A 21,900-nucleotide genomic window follows, 5' to 3' on the forward strand; every position below is an offset into this window, starting at 1 on the left:
AGGTCATCTAGAGCCCAGGGCGAACATGCCAAACTGCGCCCCTCCCAAAATGTATCAGCGTTATGTGTCAGCAACAATCTCGCCACAAAAATACTGGGCTTACCTCCTAAGTATAAATCCCCCCTCCTCCCAGTACAGATCCACCTCCCTGCTGAAATCCCCCCTCCCAGCACAAATCTTTGCCCCTCCCATCCCCCAAGCTCAAATCCCTCCCACCTTCCAAAAAAATAAAAATCCTAGCAAACCCCCCCCCCCCTCCTATTTAAAATCCCCCCTTCCCAGCACAAATTTCCCTCAATCCCCCGCCTAGCACAAATCTTCTTCCCCATTCCCCTCTCAACACAAATCCCCTTAAATCCGCACTCGTAGTGCCCCCCCAAATTTCCTCTCCTAGAACAATACTCCCCAGGTTCCACCTTTGAACACAAATCCTCTCCCTCTCAATCTCCCTGTGGCACCCCCCCACCTCACATGATACCACAGTGCCCTGGGCAGCCATCCCTCCTGTCCACCCCTTGTCCCTACCTTGGGAGGGGGGAATAGAGTGTGGGGTTGTTTTTCAGGGGTTGGGTTTGGTCCCTTAGTTCCAGTGAAGGAAACTCTTAAGGCGTCAGCATACCAAGACATTTTGGACAATTTCATGCTCCCAACTTTGTGGGAAAAGTTTGGGGTTGGCCCTTCCTATTCCAACATGGCTGCGCACCAGTACACAAAGCAAGGTCCATAAAGACATAGATGAGTGAGTTTGGGGTGGAGGAATTTGACTGTCCTGCATGAAGTCCTGACCTAAACCCGATAGAACACCTTCGGGATGAATTAGAGTGTCGACTGTGAGCCAGGCCTTCTCGTCCAACATCATTGCATGACTTTACAAATGTGCTTTTGGAAGAATGGTCAAACTTTCTCATATATGAACTCCTAAAACTTGTGGACAGCCTTCCTAGAAGAGTTAAAGCTGTTATAGCTGCAAAGGGTGGGTAAAAACCCAACGGACTAAGACTGGGATGCCATTAAGGTTCATGTGCGTTTAAAGGCAGGCATCCCAATACTTTTGGTAATACAGTGTAGATGATGGCACTGTAATTATTTTAATTTTAAAAAATGACTAAATATTTTTTTCCTGTTTAATATACAGCTGTCACATGACCCAGCTCTTTCCCAACATGTCTGTAGGGAAACAGTGGCAGGAGCCTCTAGTCCTCTCCTGCTGGTCACATATTCAAAATAAAAGAAAAACAGCCTTTGGGATACAGAGTAAAAGTAAATAATAATATCATTAAAATGTGACCCACAATAAATGCTTAGTGGCCCCCGCTCAGGCTAACAAGGCTCGATGAAATGGATGCCGCTGACTAGTGAGGGTGCAGGCTGGGGAAAGGTTTGTCCAGACCCAAAGCACACTGTAGATGTAGTAGGAAATAGCCCGACCATTGCCCACCTTGCCGAATGGTTAGCAGGTAGAAGCAGCCTCGGCTCGATTTATCCAAGTCATGCCCCCAACATGTTTCACCCACCCCCCCAGGGATTAATCATAGAGGCATGGCTTAGATAAATCGAGCTGAGGATGCTTTTATCTGCTATCCACTTGGGTTGGGCAAAGTCATAGTTGCCAACATTTAAAAAAAATTTCAAGGGACACTTTGAAGCACAGCTATCAATTACCACACCCACTTCCCTGATGCTCTGCCCACTCCCTGATGCTCCGCCCACTCTGCATAATTAATCTCGCCTACTTATCAGATTATAGAGTCTACTCAATATAGAGAGAATTACAGGAAATTAAAAAGGGAATTTCAAACTTAAGGCCACAGTAGCAGAGTTGGAATAATTCTCCCATTCAGCTGCACTACTTCTGCATAACATTTATGGGCAGGCCGATTAACAGGCGCTTCCAGGGACAATATAAATTACCAGGCACTTCCAGGGACAATATAAATTACCAGGCACTTCCAGGGACAATATAAATTACCTGGGACAGGCTCCTATTTCCAGGGACTGTAACTGGAAAAAAGGGACAGTTTGCAAGTATGGCAGAGTGTGCTTAGTTTGGGCTATCTCTTCCTACTTCTAAAAGTAATATCGATGTAGCACCCTCCTAGGTAGGTGCTAGAAGAGAGAATATCATTTTTGGATCTTTTCTGCTTACCAGAGAGATTTCCAGGTAAATGTATATTGCTTTCTGCCTACCAGAGAGCCGGATCTGCTTGTGAGGTCTGCTCATGGTGCTCAGGTGCAGCTTAGTTCGTATGAAGTGTTTCACACTGGTCCTATAGGTAGGTGTGCTGTTACACCAATATGTAAAATATAATATTATGCATAGTTGTGGTAATGTTTGGTTATTATACTGCCATCTTGTGGTTATTTTGGTTGTTGCACTCGGCTTTCTGTCTTCCCCTCTGTGTTCCTTCCTATATCCTCCCATTTATGATGTATTTCCTGTTCCTGCTTCTTTATGCTTGTGGAAATAGAGATGGCCACATCTGTCTAGGCCTGTATACAATCTACTCGCACCCGGGAATGCATTATCATGTTTTGACCTGCAGATACCATCCTTCAATCATCTACTACATTTTGTTGTCTGCTGTACTTACTGCTTGCAAAAAACCTACATGGATAGAAGGAAACGGTGTCTGGTGAGTTCAGCTATCTGATAAGGATTGTCCGCGGTGATTGTATCTGCTTATACAGGCCAGAAAAAGGTCTCAGCAAGGGATAAGTCACTATTACAATTGGAGTCATAATAAGGGGCATATTGGACAGTGGTAGGAAACCTGACAAATGAGGGCACAGACATTTAGTACAGCCCTGGTGATTGGCAGAGAAAAGTGCCTCGGTGCATGCTGGGATACTGTATAAATGCTAGGGCACATGTGTTCGGGGACTTTGAGCTAGAGAGCAGGATCCTGGAGGGAGGGGGCGGCTGCCCCTCCTCTGTAGAAGTTTCCATGTGGCCTCAGGTGGTCGACCTGAGGGCCTGAGAGTCAGAGAGGAGCTGAACTGAGGTCCTGCAGAGCTGACTGGAAGGGAGACACTGGAAAGGATCTGATTCTGCATACATTCAGTACAGATCTGTATCAAGGGGCCTGTCCTACTTGGCATAACATCATCTTTCACATTGTACAAAAAATTGGGGTAAATATTGTGTTTTGTTTTCTTATTCATTAAATATTTAAAAAAATGTGTGTAGCACCCTCCTAGGTAGGTGCTAGGAAAAGCATATTTGTGGCCCTGTATGCTTATCAGGAGGGCCTGATCTATTAGTTTAGCCTGCCACATGTTTCCAGGTGTTATTCACTGGGTCTGAGGGAGTGTACCCACTGCAGCCAATGAGGGAGCTCATTGGACAGTGGAGGAAACCCAGCCAGTGGCAAACTCTATTTTATGTCAGTTCCAGTGGGAAGGCATTCCTGCAATGCATCCCGGGATTGCAGATAAATAGGTAAAGGAGCCTGTGACAGAGTGTCTTTTGGTGGGAGCCTCAGTCCCGGGAGGAGGTGACGGCTGTCTTTCTTCCTGTAAAGTGTGAAGGTGGTCCAGGCAGTCAGCCTAGGGACCAGAGTTTGAGCTGGGCTGCAAGGGATCCAGAGTTGCTGACCGAGTGGAGCTGCTGGTCAGAGATCTTCAGGAAAAACAGTGTTGTGAGTACTTAAGATCTGCCCAGGGGTCTGCCTAGGAGAGAGGACCACTCCAGAGAGGTCAGGGGGGGATCCAGGAGCCAGCTAACCAGGAGTGCACAGTAAAGGGGGTGCCAAGTAGTAAAGCCCTGAAGTTTGGGGAGTAAAGAGGGCGCCAGGAAGGGCCTTGAAGTGTTCAGCAATACAGTTTGCATTAAAGTCAGCTTCCTCAGGAAGGAGTACCTTGGGGAGCTCAAAGGGACTTTTCCACATTCAGAGGTGAAGTTCTAGTAACTGGTCTTGCTGAGGCCAGCATCAGTCAGCGTTAACCAGCATCAGTGAAGCGTTAACCAGCGTCAGTGAAGCGCTAATTAGCGTCAAGCAGCATTTTTCAGTGTCCCTGCCTAAATGTGCATAGTTCAGTTGTTGGAGTATCCCACTTCTCCCATCCAAGTTCTCAAATAAACCCTAAAGACCAAAGAAACTGGACTGGTTCTTGTCTGAGGTGCTCACACTTGAAAAACATGCTTAAAGGTACTGTTGTTACTGGCATGAGTTCAGCTTTTCCGCAGAATACAAGGACTTGGTGGTCTAGCTTGATATCTGCGGACTGGGTGGCCATCTCTCTCTCTTTATCCTTCCCTCCCCCAGTCCCCCCCCTTTTTTTTCTCTCTCTACTACTCTCCCCCTCTACTGTCCCTGCCTTCTTCCCTCTCACCCTGTGGGTCTGTCCCACCTTCTCAGTAAAAAGAAATGGGAGAGGCGGGAGAATAGGATTTGCTACACTTTTTCTTTTATTTATCTGTCTCTTCTTGTGGGCATACATTCTTGGGTCCCCCCTGGTCAACTGCGGGGAGTTGGGTCTGCTGGGGTGGTTCCTCTCCGCCTCAGTACCCCGGCCATATGGTAGATGCCGGTGGGGGGGGGGGGGGACTTCTCCGGGGGCCTGGCCTCCTGTGGAACCTTGATATGATGTCTTCTTCAACTGCCCTCCTGTTCTGACGTTGTATATTATGTGATTGCTAGCATTCATTTCGAAACTGAGTTATGTCTAGTACTGTGTATATGATCCTGTACTGTTGATCTTGACTCCAATGTATGCCTTTTCCTCTCCTAATAAACATTGAATTTACAAAAAAAAAAGGTACTGTTGTTGCTAGCAGTAACTCAGGGGGACCCACACTCAGCAGCTCCTTTGGGAGTAGTGCTACATGTGTTTGAAAAATTGTTGCGCAAATACTGTATTCCCTGGGGGTCTCTGCTAAAAACATATATATAATGTTTTGGGTTATAAGTAAAACACAGTTTTTTTCATATATGAGTAGGCACAGTAGGCAAGTGGTTAAAGCCATTCCTTCACTGGCCAGTGGTATAGATGGGGCAAAGTAACAGTAGATAATGTAGGCAGTGCAGTCTATTTTCTCCACTGCAGGTGGTGATCATTCCCAGTGGCAATGCAGGTAGAGGATGAAGTCTAGAAGAACCTAGTTCCTCTATGATCTTCTCAATCATAGAGAGGCAACATCCAATTGCATGCTGGCATTCCATGTGACATTGACAGCCATCTTGGGTCAGGCAGAGTCTATTTAAGTCTATGCACTTTGCACGTTTCATGTGTGGCTAAAGTAGGGACAAGTCACCCCTCTGTCAGGGACAGTGCTTAGTGTCAGGGAGAGGTTCCAAATGAGCAGGAAAGTGCAGAGACATGCCATCCTTCCTGGAAGCCTCTCCGCTTGGGTACAGACCAGCCAGGCCACATTCTGCCCCTCGAGACAGATGCTATCGGCACACCTGAGACCTTCTGCAACTACTCTATTACATCCAGTGAGTGCTCCTGTTCTGGTTGCCCTCTGTGCTTATTGTGTATTGATAGACTTCAGTTCATTCACAGTTCTGTTTAATACATTTGGAATGAGTGTTTACTGCCACCGCACTATGCTGCACCCACCCACAGATAGGCCATACACTTTATTAAAACTTTTGATTTCCTCTTCTGGAGTCATTTGTTACTGTGTTTTATTACCTTGTTGTCAGCCAGGTTTTTATGCTCTTCACTGTCCACTGTGTTTGGCAAGGCCTCTCAAAGGTGATAAGAGGAAATAAAAATCACAGATCCTTAATTTACAATTGTTTGTTCCCATATTCCATTTTGTTTAAATAACCCTGCCATTGCTGTATCCGTTTAAACCAAACTTTCCGTTGCAGGGCTTTTCCTGGCACTAATAAAACCCTTTTTGCATTGTTATTGGTGTGGCAGCTTTAGGGTTCATGCACAGAAGCATGTAGAACCATACATCCATGAAGAGGTGTTTGCTTAAGTGCCCGGAGTAGCATACAGCCGAGCCAAGGAGCCTGTTTAAAATCAATGAGAGTTTGACATATGCAGCGGTTGTAAAGGTCTTTACATACATCTGAGCATGTACTTGTATACAAGTACAGATTGGCTTTTCTGGATATAGACCGATTGCATTCAGAGCCACAATCAAAGTTTCAGAGATACATACACTATATCACCAAAAGTATTGGGGTGCCTGCCTTTACACACACATGAACTTTAATGGCATCCCAATCTTAGTCCGTTGGGTTCAATATTGAGTTGGCCTACCCTTTGCAGCTAGAACAGCTTTAACTCTTCTGAAAAGGCTGTGCACAAGGTTTAGGAGTGTGTCTATGGGAATTTTTGACCATTCTTCCAGAAGCTCATTTGTGAGGTCAGGCACTGATGTTGGATGGGAAGGCCTGGCTTACAGTCTCCACTCTAATTCATCCCAAAGGTGTTCTATCGGGTGAGGTTAGGACTCGTTCATCCATGTCTTTATGGACCTTGCTTTGTGCACTGGTGCGCAGCCATGTTGGGCCATCCCCAAACTGTTACCACAAAGTTGGGAACATGAAATTGGTATGCTGATGCCTTAAGAGTTCTCTTCATTGGAACTATGGAGGCCAAGCCCAACCCCTGAAAAACAACCCCACACTATATTCCCCCCTCCACCAAATGATTTAGACTAGTACTCAAAGCAAGGGTCATAAAGACATCGGTAAGTGAGTTTGGGGTGAAGGAACTTGACTGGCCTGCACAGTCCTGACCTCAACCCAATAGAACACCTTTGGGATGTGTAAAGCCCCGTACACACGCTACGAATTTCCGCCGACCACTCGTCCGTCTTTTGTGGCATGCTAGTCTGATGTGGAAAGTGAAGAGGTTATTTTCATACGAATTTTCCCGTACGACAGAATTCTACTTCAGAAGTGATGTCATGTGTTGGATTGATTTGTATGTGTTCTTTCTCTCTGAGCATGCCTAGTCTTGCTCTTAAGATTTTTTTCCGTCGAAAACTGTACTAATGAGACGAAAATCAGACGTTGTATTATGGACGACAAAAATTTTATAGCCTGCACATCAGGATTTTGTCAGCCAAAAAGTCAGAGCTGGCTGTCGAAAGCACCATACTAACAATCCGAAAATCGGTCGTCGGACAAATTTTCCCTTCAGATTTTCTTATCGTGTGTACGGGCCTTCAGAGTGGAGACTGCGAGCCGGGCCTCCTGGTCCACATCAGTGCCTCATCTCACAAATGCGCTTCTGGAAGAATGTTCAGACATTCCCATAGACACACTCCTAAACCTTGTGGACAGCCTTCCCAGAAGATTTGAAACTGGTATAACTGCAAAGGGTGGGCCAACTCAATATTGAACCCTATGGACTAAGACTTGGATGCCATTATAGTTCGTGTGTGTAAAGTTAGGCGTTCCAATAAAGTACATTTGGTAATATAGTGTATGTTCTTGGTAGTTTATAATATCAGGCTCCCTGGACACCAAATCTAACCCCTTAAACTAGCCCTTAATATATAACCCTCACTACAACATTACATACAAACATTACAATACAAACAAACATTACATAACATACAAACATACAAAACTTTTTTTTTTTTTTAACTTACCAATCCTAAGATGTCTTTAGTCCAACACTATCTTAAAATGTTATCCAAAGCCCATACTTACATTCCACAACCTTACTTCACCATTTTTCAAGATCCTGTGTGTCAATAGCACACAGGTCCTGCAAAACATGCAACACTGAGGTCCCAGGAACTCTAGAGACTGATTTAGTACAGCGGCTTGTATAGGTTCCCAGCTTTTTGCATCAATTTGAGTAAACAGTCTCCCATCTTTGGTATTAGGGGCAGAAATAGTGCCCCGTTGTTAATGTCAATGTTAGGAATTATGCCCCATTATTGGTGTCAGGTGTCAGTGGGCAGAAGAGTGTCTCGAAACAATGGGATGAATACTGCCCCAAGGGCCAGATAAAGGCAAGCAAAGGGCCACATCTGGCCCCTGGACCATAGTCTGGAGACCACTGCTCTATGTCTTTTCCCTGAATAAAGTTTCCTGTCTCCTGTCTTAAGCAGCAAAGCCTATGAAGAGTGTGCACTGTCTGTTCTTTAGGGCTATAAACAGAATGTTTAACAAAGGGTTCAGGTACAAAGATACTTTAAAGATCCTCCCATTGTTTGTGGTGTTGTACAAAATTGTTATCTGTCATTGCCTATTGTTATTGCTATTTCATATGTTTTTTTTGTGGGGAGTATTTCTTTCTTTAGTCTTAAGCCAGCCATACACAGTTCGAATCTCTGCTGGTTCAGCAGATTTGAACCATGTATGGGCAGGCTTGACTGATTGATCAATCAAGTTGGGCACAACCAGCCTGTCGGATTTTACATGCAATTATTGCTAGCAGCTGTATTCTCCTTGCTGGTATGTGTGGGAGAACACAATGGCTCCCCGTGAGGGATTCCCCCATCAACACTTACGGCGTTGATGGGGAAATCAAGGGATTTTCTTTCCTGCAATCTGTTGTTGCAGGAAATAAAATTGCTCCGTCTATGGCCAGCCTTGGCGTGGCATTCCCAGAAGAATCATTGTTATCTGGAATTAGGGGACCCCTCCATCAGCAGCTCCTTTGAGGGTAAGAGCTACAATTGCCTAGGGCCCCATTCTACCATAATCTTTGTCTGTCTGAAGACCATCATTTCATGCAGACTTATTTTCACTTTTCATACATGCATTAAGCTCTTGAATCATATTCCTGGGTTTTCCTAGTACAAGCCCTCTTAACAGATATCATTTCATCATTACTGATGCCTGAATTGTACATGGTGTCACCCAGTATTGTGTAACCAGCTTTATCTTTTGTGTGTAGTTCACACACTGAAATAACCATAAATAACTCTTAAAAAATACTAAGCACCACGCCCTTTGAGCTGTATTATGGTCTGCCCAAAGTCACAATCATTTCATCTTAGTCTATCGTCACACTATTAGGCTGTTATGAGTCATGGCTGATTAACCCCTTTATTTTATTGCTTTGTATTCGTTGTTTGGAAAGGTTAAAGTATGTCTCTTAGAAAGGTGGGGACTTGGGAGAGATTCTACATGGGCTATAATGTGAAAGGTGTAGCCCTTATCTTATCTATTGAGTTCCCAGGTTGTTCCTATACAAATATGCTCATATAAGGAAATCAGTGTTTGGGGATGCTGGATTCTTTTTGCAATGTTTTTCTGACGTTTTTACACGTATAAAGTTTCCCAGCGTTGTAGAATTTTCATGTTGGCTCTTTCTACAGGGCTGTCCTCATGGTAGTTTTGCTCAATGGAGAAATACAATATAATGAGACATGTAATATCAGAAGTGACCAGTGACAGGCGCTGATATCTAGCATGGTGCAAAAAAAGATGGTAGGGTCAATTTTGGTGCTCCTTCACCTATCTCCAAATTTTTTGAAATGAGAGAGTCATGCAATTTATATTTTCAGATGCTTTCAGCAGTATTGAATCTTTGATAATGGTCAATGATCCAGTAAAAAAAAAAAAAAATAAAATAAAATGTTTCTATGGTAAAACAGGTTTTACAACAGTATTGAGAATGGATTACCATCTACAGTTTACAGCTAATTTGCATATTTGTTAAACCGGTCTAATAAAATAACTTTTTGGGTAAACACAGTGTCATAGCTACAGAATGACAATAAGCAACAATTGTAACAGGGCCAATTTTCGTTAGCTGTAGGAAGTATTATAGTGGTACAGGCATTTAAGATAACTACTATACATGGCCAATGTAAAGCTACAACTTTTGTGGCAATGGCAAAGCAATGAAGGCTCCCCAATTTAGGCCTATCTGTCAGCACAGTGCCTCCTTTTACCTTCATGGAATGAGCAACTCAAATTCCCTGTGCTCTGCACAAAATTGAGTATGGCTACATGATCCTTCCTCCCCCGAACATGGGGGGGGGGGTCTCTTTTTGGGAAAGCCCCTCGACTTAGTACTGGGTAGTCGTCTTCGGCTAGCCATGAGGAGAGGGGTCAGCCAGGCCTTCTGCCTAGGTGGTAGACTTTGTCCCTGCTAGGAGCCTTGTGCCCCGTGGGGATCAGGGAGAGGTCCTACCCCTTCCGGGGTGGACAAAAGCACACCCTTAAGTCCACTTTGCTCACATGCACGTTTTTTGTACACTTAACAGTTTGTGTTTTTTATTTTCATCACCACCGCGGATTTAAAAGAAAAAATACATGATCATTAGTGATGGGCATATGTCTAAACTCCTTTTTTTCCTACTCCTTGGTGCTAAAATGACCTTGGCAAAATCATGGAAACGGGAATCGGTTTCATTCTCAGCAACTAAACGTAAAATCTCTTGGATTATGTCCCAAGAAAAATTAGCCAGCACTCTCCTTGATAGGAAAAGCGCTTTTGAAGCAGTTTGGGAACCATGGGCAGTCTATACCAACACGCCCCTCTACCCGGGACACTTATCCTCCCTGTCCGGGAGCCTCTGAGGCGACTCTCATTTGCTTTCTTTCTGCCTTCGCTTCCCTCGCCTTTATCTTCCTCTCTCGTCTACTTTCCTTTTTTCTTTCTTTACTTTAAAGACTTCTTGGGGTTTCCCCCTGGCCTGTGCTCGTTTTCTTTTTTGGTCTTTTTTTTTTTCTTTTTTTTTTTTCCTCATTTGAAGATGATATTTCATTTTGATGCTTCTGATATGATTCTTCTGGTTTGGATTGTATTCTTTTTGAAGCCCACTGTATTCCTGTTTCCGGTTGCTTCTGCAATCTCACCTTGCATACCACCTGTTATTGTTTTGTTCTTTTTTTGTAACCTCACTCTTTATATTAATAAAATATATTGAACGTTAAAAATGAAAAATTCCTTGAAATATCATGCCTGGGGAGACCCCTTGATGTGCCTGTAAAATGGCACATCTGTATGATGTATAGAGCCTGCTGTAGCAATACTGACATTTCTAAAGGGAAAAATGTCATTTAAACTTGCTTGTGGCTGTAATGTATTGTCGACTCCCAGCAATACAGAAAAAAAAACATGAAAAAAAACTGCATGGGGTCACCCCCCCCCCACCCCAGTTTATACCGGGCCCTTCGGGTCTGGTATGGATTTTAAGGGGAACCCCACCCCAAAATTGAAAAAAAAGAAAAACGGTGTGGGGTACCCCCCAAAAAAAAATCCATACCAGACCCTTATCCGAGCAAGCAGCCTGGCTGGCCAGGATGGGGGTGGGGTGAGTGAGGGCCCCCCCTTCTGAACTATACCAGGCCCCCAAAGCACCTTGTCCCCATGTTGATGGGGACAAAGGCCTCTTCCGGACAATCCTGGGCTGTGGTTGTCGGGGTCTGCAGGTGGGGGGCTTATTGGAATCTGATAAGCCCCCCACCCGCAGACCCCGACAACCACAGCCCAGGGTTGTTAGGAAGAGGCCCTTGCCACACCATTTTTTTTTTTTAATTCTGTCATAGGTTTTCCCTTAACCACTTAAATACAAGGCACTTTCACCCCCTTCCTACCTAGACCAATTTTCAGCTTTCAGTGCTTATTGGCGTCTATGGGAAATCTCGGTCAGCTTGACATGGCACTGCTCACTGTCTTTAACATCGGCGTCTATGGGAAATCTCGGTCTGCTTGACATGGCACTGCTCACAAACTATAAGTGACAGGGACACAAAACTTGGGGAGCACTGAAAGGGGACCCAGGACTACAACATATCCATACATTATAAAAGTGGGGTATGCCTGTTCACTACACTGACTGCACTAAACTAACTCAACTCACTATCCACTAACTACCTGCCTAAACTCTATTATCATACATTATACACGGCTGCCATGTAAGCAGCAGCCTTATAGTGTTGGGCGTGGACTTAGCCTCTGAGCCATGATTGGCTAAAGGCAGCCTGCTTTTGGCCAATCATGGCTCTGACAGGACACTGTGGTGTGATTGGACAAAGCATACAGGTCATGGGCATGCTTTGGCCAATCATCAGCAAATGTATTCACTGCACCAGCGCAGTGCATTATGGGGCCCTCATCGGTGGGCGAACTTCCCGCTGAGCGCCCACTTTGTTCATGTGTTCAGCCATGTTCGAACCCATCCCTAATGATCATATGTTGCAGACCACAGAAGGTGCTGCATTGAGAAATAGATCTTATTTGGGGATTGGTATTCATATCCAGGGCCATATATAGCACTACCCATGAATATGAAAATACCCATACAGTATATAGATACATATATAATATTAGAAGTGCCACTGCCTGGATGCACTGGTGTAGAAGAAGGGATATGGGGTTGGGTGCCAGGGGAAAAGCATGTTTCTTGCACTAGAATCCCACAGTGTTAAGCTCTGTAACTGAGTACAGAGAGACGAAGGGGGAGGGGGGTGGGGAGGGTTCAAACTGATAAGAAATCAATGTCTTGCAATTAATATTATTTATATCATGAATCAAAATGGATATGGTGGGCATTCGTTTCATTGAAAGCCTGGACCCTTGCGCTATCACAGAAGTAGACACTTTATTATCATGGTCATAAACACTGTTGCAGTTATAAATACTAGTGATACTGGTAGTTATAATGTCACAGTGTATAAATCTGTACCAGATGGTACTGATAGAAAACAAAACTACACCCTTTGGTAGGGTCATGCCAACTTATCCTCACATGGTCTTAGTTTTCATTCTGTCCTGTGGGGGAACACCAAGATATACCAAAAATAAGGGCAGGACTGACTTTCTACCCAAATATGCCTATTTTTTGTAGGAAAGGCAAAAATTGACAGCAGACCTTTCCTCAATGTGTTTGGCCTATATCAATAATTAGGGATGTATTTTTGAAGAGAGTCAGCTCTGTTTATAAGATCTGTGTATTTAGGTACAGTATTGCTTTCATACAAGGCAGGATTTGAGGCAGATATTTTATTTATCTTGCATGGAGGTCTTTAAGAGATCTAGCTCTACTTCCCCACCATAGCAAAGCGTGGTATGAGACATACCTAAGAGGAATGTTGAGGCAGGGATGGAGTTACCCCCCAATCAGCCCATAGACATAGATTTTCTTTCCTTCCTCCATGGGCATGGGGAGCCTTCCTGGCCGACATAACACAATGATTACTGCTAGCTGCTATAGCCACTGTCAGTAATCAAATGTAAAAAATCTGTAAGGCTGGTTGTACCTACGTTTAATGATGGGTCGACTTGGGTACAATCAGCCTGCCCATACACGGATCGAATCTCAGCTGGTCCCTGTTGAACAGGTTAAATTTCGATTCTCGTAAGGCTGGTTTTACAGACATTCTTAGAGCATCTAGGCAGCAAAGGAGTGCATCAACCATTGAAGAGTAACTTCATTGTTTTAAAGTTGCGTGCCTGATATGCTTAGCAAGATGTATTATTTTGCATATGAAAAGTCTTTAGTAATTCAGTTCCTGAGCATTCAAATGTGTGAACCTCCGTTTCCTCTAGCAGCGCTATCAAAAATATATTTAAAGAGAAAGATGGAGTAAGCAGTGGTTGAAAGGATGGAAGACTGGGCACCAGGTGCAGTGTGAAGAGGCTGCATACATGTAGCCATACTGGAAGGGGGAAGAATGCCGCTCTGATTCCAGGATTCAGAGAGGATTGAACTTTTGGAGGAGGACGAGGGAAGCATTCTGGATTGAGCTTGTGCGACCCAGGGATGAGAGCTGGGTAATATCAGTAGAGGGATTGGGTGGAGCCTTGCGGGTGATGCCCCAAGTCAGAGAACCCAATAAGTGCATAGATTGAGTGCACTGGCCAAGTGTGTAGCCCTGGAAGCTCCTGGTGTTGGATAGTTTAGGCTCATAAGATATTTTATTCATGTGCCCCAAAGTATGGCTCCTTGAGTTTGACATTTAAGGTCTTCCACTGCCAACCTAGTCTTAAAGTACCACTACAGACAAAAAGTGGAGTCAGCAAGCAAATTGCCTAGTGCTTCTAAGAAAATACATCAACTGTGCTGTCAGTTTTAATCTGAGTATAACATCGAGCTGAACTAAATTTAGCATACTCCTCACGGTACTTCAAGCTGGAACCAACATTTCTTACATATGCTGTTGTGCAGTGCAGAGGGATATAGTTATGGGCACTGGGCCTTGGAACACTTTTGTGCATTTTGTTGGCTAATGTTCAGGGTGATTTAGAGAATATGAATGCTAGTGACTATAGGCATTTAGAACATACAATAAATTACAGGAAAATTATAACTATTTAGTAGGCAGACAGTATCTCCAAGTCAATAAAAAGTCATCATTCTTTAGTTTGACTGGAACATAGCTTGAATGAATTATGATCTGTAAATTACAGAAGTGGTATACCTTTGTGATAGTCATTGTTCTCAAGACCACTTAGGGAGACGTGACTCAGGCAGTGACGGTTTATTTGTCTTACTCTTCTGTAGGCTTCAGCCTCTGAATTTGTGACACAATTCACCTATGTAAGCATGTTTGTCTAAGTAACTCTCAAGTGCATCTATGACTTTGTAAGAAGCACTTAGAGAATGATTGCTTGTTCTCATTTGCTCTCAATGCAAATAGTAGTAACATAGTCATTCATTTGGGAATCTGTCCTCATTTGCCCTTATGGGGGGGCTCTATGGAGTTTTTGCTAGGCTCTAGTAATTTTTAGCCTTTACCATAAACTCAAACATTTGGGAAGGGCATAAAATAATACTAAACAATTATCAAAAATAATAGTTAGGAAAAGAAAGCAAATAAAAGAAGTCAGAGGAGTGACTCTTCCCCCTCTGTACCTGCTCTGTTCAGATGGTGCTGTGTGGAAGTCTGCCAGGCCCCTAGGATTTTTCCAGCTCTTACTAGATACTCAAACATTTTTGAAGGACATTAAATAATATCAAATAACCATCTGGGATATTCAAAATACAAAGTACTTGGTGGTGCACATAAAGAATATTAAAGACCTCGTACACAGAAATTAAAGTAATGCTTTATTGAAAGAAACACAGGAACATAGGCAGGATTGATGGATATTGTCATTGCCCCATAATGGTTTAGTTTTGTCCTCTTACACTGTGTGTTTGGCAAGTCAGAACAGAAAAATGATATTATTGATATTGCCATGTTTTATATGTATTGGTACAAATGGTAGCTTTTTCACAAGTAATTGCAAAGTGAATTTCATAAGCTTGACTTTGTTCTGCAGCCATTGTACATCAACCATAGCTTGTTGTGCCTGCACTATTATTTAATTCATCTTTTCTTCCATTTCCTTCACTTCAGAAGAAACAACTTTTCCATCCACCATCTCTTCAACAATGGTCTTCACTTTCCTTATCTTTGTGGGATCTGGAATACACAAGAGTTGGTCTTTCAAATCATTCTCTTCTTAAACAATAGACTGCATTAAAAGTTGTTACCATGCAGATTGGTTGTAGATAAAGACTGCTTGCCATAAGCAGCCCATAGATGATTACATTTTTTTTCCTTCCACTACAAGCAGAAGAAAATGAAATCACTCGATTTCCCCATCATCACAACGAGTGTTGATGGGGGAATACCTCCCACAGCCCTATTGTGTTCTGCTGGTGGGGTGGGGGAAGCCTTCCCAGCTAGTAGGACACAATGATTACCACTAGTGGCTATAGCTGCCGGCAGTAATCCCATGTAAAAGATCTGACAGCCTAGTTGTATCCAAGTCGATCGATGGATCAACTTGGATAAAATCAACCTGCCCATAGATTGATCGAATCTTGGCTGGTTCCTGTTGAATTGGCCAAGTTTTTAACCATATATGGCCAGCTATATCTGTCTTTTGATGTTTTGCCATCTTATACTGGCCATATCTATTACATTCCAATTACACATTCTCAGTACATCTTCTTTAGATGTATGAACAATTATGTAGTATGAGGGCCTGCCTGGGCAGTCGATTCAGTTTATAATGAGTATAAAAAAAAAATCATGTGACACTTCCTTGCCAGTAGCCAGAAATAATTAGTAGAGGCAAAATGCTGTCTGCCTTATATTCAGAGCTAATGTTGAATTGCTAAGTGAACCAATCAAGAGTGTGATTAAGATATGGGAAATAGCTACATGTTTTTTGGGTAAAAAGAGACTTGTGTAAAAGTTTTTGTAAATTTATGGAAATGGTTCTCTTTGTGGAATCACCCTGTTGTAATTAAGTAATCTGACCCATTCATGGCCCTAAGATAGAAAGGGTTGGTTCCATATACTTTCACACTTTCCCTTGTGTTCTTGGATATTCAACATCTGCCTAGACACATTCCATGATAATTTTATTAAGGTGACCTTTGTAGCTTTTTAAATGCTGGAATATGTTCCTGACTCTGAGCTTCAGCATTACAGAAAAACTCCAGTAGAATGTGAATCACCACTATCAGCCGTTAGCCATCACTAGAACAGGAATAGAGAGGAAATCACCCAATTAGAATGCCTATTCCAATGACAGCTATCATGGCGAGAAGAACTGAGGAGAAATCTCCCCAAGAAAAGAAGTTCTAATGCTTGTCCACACTATCAAGGACTTTATTTAATTTCTTTATGCCATTCGCTTTTAGGTGACCTAAAGTGGAGGTGCAAGGGGAAGCAAAGGAGCACCTGATGCGCTATGGCTAGGTCAAAAAGTGGCCTTTGTTGCAACACGATGTATATGTACACTTGTGATACCTTCATCTTCAACAGTTGATAATCTCAGTCAGGGCCAAAACTTTACCTTTCTTGGAGTCCACTGATGATGCCGGAGATTTGGTTTGTTGCACAGTGAAACTTCTGTAATTAGAGAAAAAAGATCTGAGTTTAGTTTGCTTTATATGTACCTGAAACGTCAACATATTGTTAAAAAGAAATACAGCTATACCAAATGTGTCACTTGTAACTTGACCTCTGTCACATTACAATTACTTGTTCTCATTCTATCACTAATATAACACTTTCACACATACATGACAACAAAAAAACCCAACAACGGAGTTGACCACTTGGCCAGCTAAGTTATAATAGTATAGGGGAAGGACTATTTGGGCAACAAGATGAGTGACTAATTTGCTAGTTTTTTCATTTTATTGACAGAATATGTTTGGACAAAAAAAAAAAAAAAAAAAAATACATTTAGTACATCTATGCAACACAAACACATTTTACCCTGTTTTATCCCTACAAGTACAGAAAAATACCAGATCACCTGCCATAAATCCAGTGTGCTCCAAATTTCCAGTTTGGACTAAAAACTCTGTGGCTTTGTTGTGCTTGCTGGATGACAGTACTTTACTTACAGTATCCCCACTATCCCTCTCTGTCACACTCCACTTGCATACATTGATTTCTTTCCAAGTGAAACAATGCCACTGCCTTGACTCCCAACTGCCTCCCACACACTGCATGTAGGAAAAGGGCTCTTCTCACTACAGGAGCAAGGTAGAAAAACGCTGTCACAGGCTCTAGAGGGGGGTTTGTGGTTGGGTAATGTTTGGACAGACCCTTAATCTCTGATCAAATTTAGTGTAGACAATCTTATTTGGCCTCATTCCATCTCTTAGCAAATTCTTCTTACCCAAGTTCTCCATCTAGCAGGCGTCTGTAGGTTTCAATCTCCATCTCCAGTCTGGTCTTGATGTCCAAGAGTCTTGCATATTCTGCCCTCTGTCTTTCCATGTCTGATCTGACTTGTTGCAACTGTTCTTCAATGCTGCTGAGCTGGATCTGAAGCTGGTTCAGTTGTAAACAATAACGACCTTCTGTCTCTGATAATGTTCCTTCCAGCGAGTTTTTCTAGGGGTGAAAAAAAAATGTTGTATGACTTTCCTCTAGCAAAGGAATTGATAGAAATAGCATTTATTTCAATAAAAATGTTGATGATAATGCCATTTCACTATGTATCAATAAAGTTAGTCTATTTAAAGGACTGGTCCTTTTTAAACCACAAATAGTAACCACTTTACAATGTTAAAATGTTAATTTATACTAATGGGGCCTTTACTTTACTCCATTTGACCGACAGAAAGCCATTACTAACAATGTTTTTTTTTTAAGAATATGGTCTTTTAAGAAGAGACCCAAGCCAATGGTCCATACTTTCTAGTAAAAAAGCTCTCTAAGTTTGTGTTAAATATGGATAGCCTTTAAAACTGGTTTGTAGACATTAGAAACGGTTGTATTAGAAAGCAAATACTTAATATTATTATTAAAAAAATATACTTACCATGGAGATTTGTGCCTGTAGTTCAATTTCAAGACTTTGTAATGTGCGCTTGAGGTCTGAGATCTCAGAGCGGCTAGTTTGGACTTCTTGTACACCAATGGAAATTTCCTTTTTCAGTTCACTGCTCTGAAATGACCAATGTTAGAATTTTCCAATTAATTACAACTAAACATAATAAAAGAAGAATGAGAAAGTGGTAAAGCTCTGTATAGTGATGTCTAACCTTCTTGAGGAACCATTCTTCAGCATCTTTGCGGTTCTTCTCTGCCAGTAGTTCATACTCAGCTCTCATTTCATTCAGATGTTTGGTTATGTCCACACCTGGTGCAGCATCCATCTCAACACTGACTTGACCGGTCCCACCCTTATGGGCATTCATCTCCTATTTATGTGAAGCATACACATTTATTAAGATGCGGGCTATATAGTTTATTGTGCCACAGTATCACATTTTCAGCATCATTTACATTTTGCCCACTATAAAAGTGCCTGATTTTCCCATTGCATGGTGTAGTAGCATTACATTTACGTATGACTTCTATAACCAGTATCCAATGCTTAACTTATATGTATTATTAAGAAAAATAATGTGATCCAGGCATATGCTGGAGTTATTGCCTTTGGACCCATCCTCTTGCCTTAAATGCCTTCTTAAGGGGAAGAACCCTTGAAGTGGTGAGTGCCAACATGTATCTTTGTCCGCATTGTCAGGTCTGATTGAGTTAAACCTTTAAATGGTCTTCCTACCTCTAGATGGTTCTTCTTTAGGAAAGCCAGTTCTTCAGTCAAAGACTCAATCTGCAGTTCAAGGTCAGACCTGGCGAGTGTCAGCTCATCCAAGACACGTCGGAGGCCATTGATGTCAGTCTCCACATTTTGGCGGAGGGCCAATTCATTTTCATATCTGCAATGGAGTAAGGGCATAAATTACTGGCTGCCTTACTTAAACATTTACTTTATTTTACTAAACATTCACTATTTCTTCAAAATCAAAGAATGACTTTACTTTAGTCTTCTTTTACACCTGTCCATTATGGTTGGGTTGATTACGGCATGCATGGTAATGTTAAATACTGTATTCATGTGTTAATGTATGTTATGTTTAGGAAGCCTATCATTTTTTTCTGCAGGGCACTGCAATGGGTTAGTCAGCATCTATTGTACTATTGCTTAAGGATGCTATTCTAAACACAGTGTACCATGCATTTGGGGGGTGTTGTTTTATTTTGTGTTACTGCAATGCAGAGGTGTAGAGCCAGCCCTGCTTGTTTTATTTAGAAAGAAGTCACAGTCTGAGTAGAAAAGCCCATCCACTGCAAGCATGTTGCAGAAAATTACCCTTGATCTCTATTTTGAAGCAGGTCGTTCTCTGCAATATGCTTTTAGAGGACAGGCTTCTCTACTCGGGCTGTTGCTGCTTTCTTAATGAAATCTGTTTTTAAATGAAAATTTTAGTTCTACATAATTACAAAAAAAGAGTTACAAAAACATTATGCTTTGCATTTGACTCTTATTTGCTGTGTGGTTTGATAGTCAACCGCTAGAAAATCTTGAGTTGGGCGGCGTCTATGTTCAAACTGAAATCTGTTAAGATCACTCATTATTCAACATTCAAAGCACTTCTGAAAATTGCTTACTTCATTCTGAAGTCATCAGCAGCCAGTCGGGCATTGTCAATCTGTAGGACCACTCTAGCATTGTCTGTACTGGCAGAGATAATCTGTTGGACACAAAGCATGACATCTTCATTGGCCTTTGATCATGATACACCTCACTTTGCTTGACAGATCTTATCTTTGTAACACATGTTAATACAAGTCGTTGACAAATGACGAAACTCATTAGCTAATCACCTGCCCAAGGGAACAGGAAATTACTTATGCAGACAACATTCCAATAAAACTTTCAGCATTCACACCTGCAAAACCTGCTGTCACTTTGTACAACATGATAACCGTTTTATAGGTGTACCAACCAACGGAAACATACTATAGTATGTATATTTTAAACCTACAGTCTTCCAGGCCACCTACAAGGCAACATTTCTGGGGAGAAGACAAGCTTTGCTAACTAAAGATGATCACAGTCATCAGAGAGCATGAGCCCAATATGGCCATGTCTGAAGGCTCAACATGAAAACACCTCCCTAACTGAGCTTTCTTTGAGATTATGGTTTTCTTTGACCAACTGCTATTGTCTTTTACAAGAGGCTATCTTCTTCAGTGCTCCCTTCCACCCCCCTAATAGGAAAAATCGTACATGTTTACTGCATGGAAAAGTGCATTTCTTTTCAGCACTTTTTATTATTGAAACAATCATATGACCACTATATCATTCAAGATTTGGCAGTTAGGGATGTTGTGGTAGCGTTACAACTTCTGTCAGATTGTATTGCTGTCTCTGTCCCCTCTGGGTCCCCAAAAAGTGATTGGAAATTAATTATTTTTAAGTTGTCACTAGAAAACAGGTCAAAAGAAAATGTTGCAGTGGGCACCTGCTGCATGGACATATGTCTAAGAGGCAATATGCCTTCTCCAGGTGAAGAAATGAAGGGAAGTCTATCCAATAGGGCACATGGAACAAAATAATCCTGACAGGCGTTCTTATCCTTTCCCATATTTTACCCATACTCTTCCCCATACAATATCCAAGGTTAGTTAAATGGTTTAGTATATACTTTAGGATCATTTCTGATGACTTTTGATGATTGTTCAGTTTCACTATTGGTGAGTGATGTGCAACAGGTATACAAATGTATTAGCTGCCTATTTGCTCAGGTTCCATTCCTCACTACGTAGGATCAGCATCAGTCAGGCAACTAGCGTTTAGAAAACAGAGGCAGGGCTGTGAGCCTAAAGCCAGCTATAGATGGCAGGATTTTCTTTCCTTTTTCCTTTTCTTTCCTGCAACCTAATCGCTTGATCCCCCATCAGCATAGTCAGTGGTAAGGGGGGAATCCCTCCCCTGGAACTATTGTGTTCTCCCAGCCTGGGGCTTGGGGAGTCGTCCCTGCCGGGAAAACATAGTGATTATTGCTAGTGCCTATAGCCACTGCCAAAAATCACATTAAAAAAATCAAACAGGCTGGTTGTACCTAAGTTGATCGATTAATTGACTTGGGTACAATCATCTTGCCCCTAGATGGTTTGAATCTCTGCCAGTCCCTGCTGAATGGACCAAGATTCGAACAGTCTATGGCTAACTTAAGTATCAGTAGGTACTTGATAACCTGCAAACCATCTCTTATAAGCTTTGAGATCACTGGTACATGTGTAGTTTAGTTGTCCTGCCTTCTCTGATTTTGGAGCTAAGCCCTGCCCATGAGGTAACCTCTCTTCTCTGTTGGCTGCAGAGTAGCTCTCATAATAGGATGAAGCTTAGCTTTAGCTATATGGCTCATGTCCAAAGTTGGATAAGTCAGGCTCCTAAGTAACTGGGGCAAAGAAGGGCATTTGTTAGATTACTAAAGGTATTACTAGGCCTCTTGAGGTGCCTGTTATCTTCAACTAATTTAAAGCTACCCACAAACCTCACTCCCTAGCCGCAAACAATCATTTTAAGTAATGATCTTTGGACAAACATGCAAATGTGCATTGGGGAAACTTGATTATTTGTGCCTATATATAAAGGAGTGCTGTTGGTGCCAACCTGTTTCAGAGTAAGTAGTGACTGTCAGGAAAAATCCATCCCTGACAATTATGGATTGGCTTCAGAAAATCGTCCAGAACTGTGGAAGTGCCT

General features: G+C 42.3%; 1 protein-coding gene across 1 annotated transcript in view; it reads right to left on the bottom strand.

Annotated features, from left to right (window-relative positions):
* Positions 1–21,900, bottom strand: part of LOC309567462 (uncharacterized protein) — a 66,512-nt gene that overhangs the window by 37,883 nt on the left and 6,729 nt on the right. Inside the window, exons 2-8 of the mRNA XM_082272851.1 lie at positions 19,797–19,879; positions 18,907–19,063; positions 18,383–18,541; positions 18,160–18,285; positions 17,512–17,729; positions 16,675–16,730; positions 15,190–15,287 (exon numbers count right to left, since the gene is read on the bottom strand). Of these exons, the coding sequence (XP_082128977.1) occupies positions 15,190–15,287; positions 16,675–16,730; positions 17,512–17,729; positions 18,160–18,285; positions 18,383–18,541; positions 18,907–19,063; positions 19,797–19,879 (897 nt within the window). The remainder of the gene's footprint in view (positions 1–15,189; positions 15,288–16,674; positions 16,731–17,511; positions 17,730–18,159; positions 18,286–18,382; positions 18,542–18,906; positions 19,064–19,796; positions 19,880–21,900) is intronic.

Source organism: Pelophylax lessonae (assembly GCF_965119305.1).
Source record: "Pelophylax lessonae genome assembly, chromosome: 11".
In the NCBI taxonomy this organism is placed as follows: domain Eukaryota; kingdom Metazoa; phylum Chordata; class Amphibia; order Anura; family Ranidae; genus Pelophylax; species Pelophylax lessonae.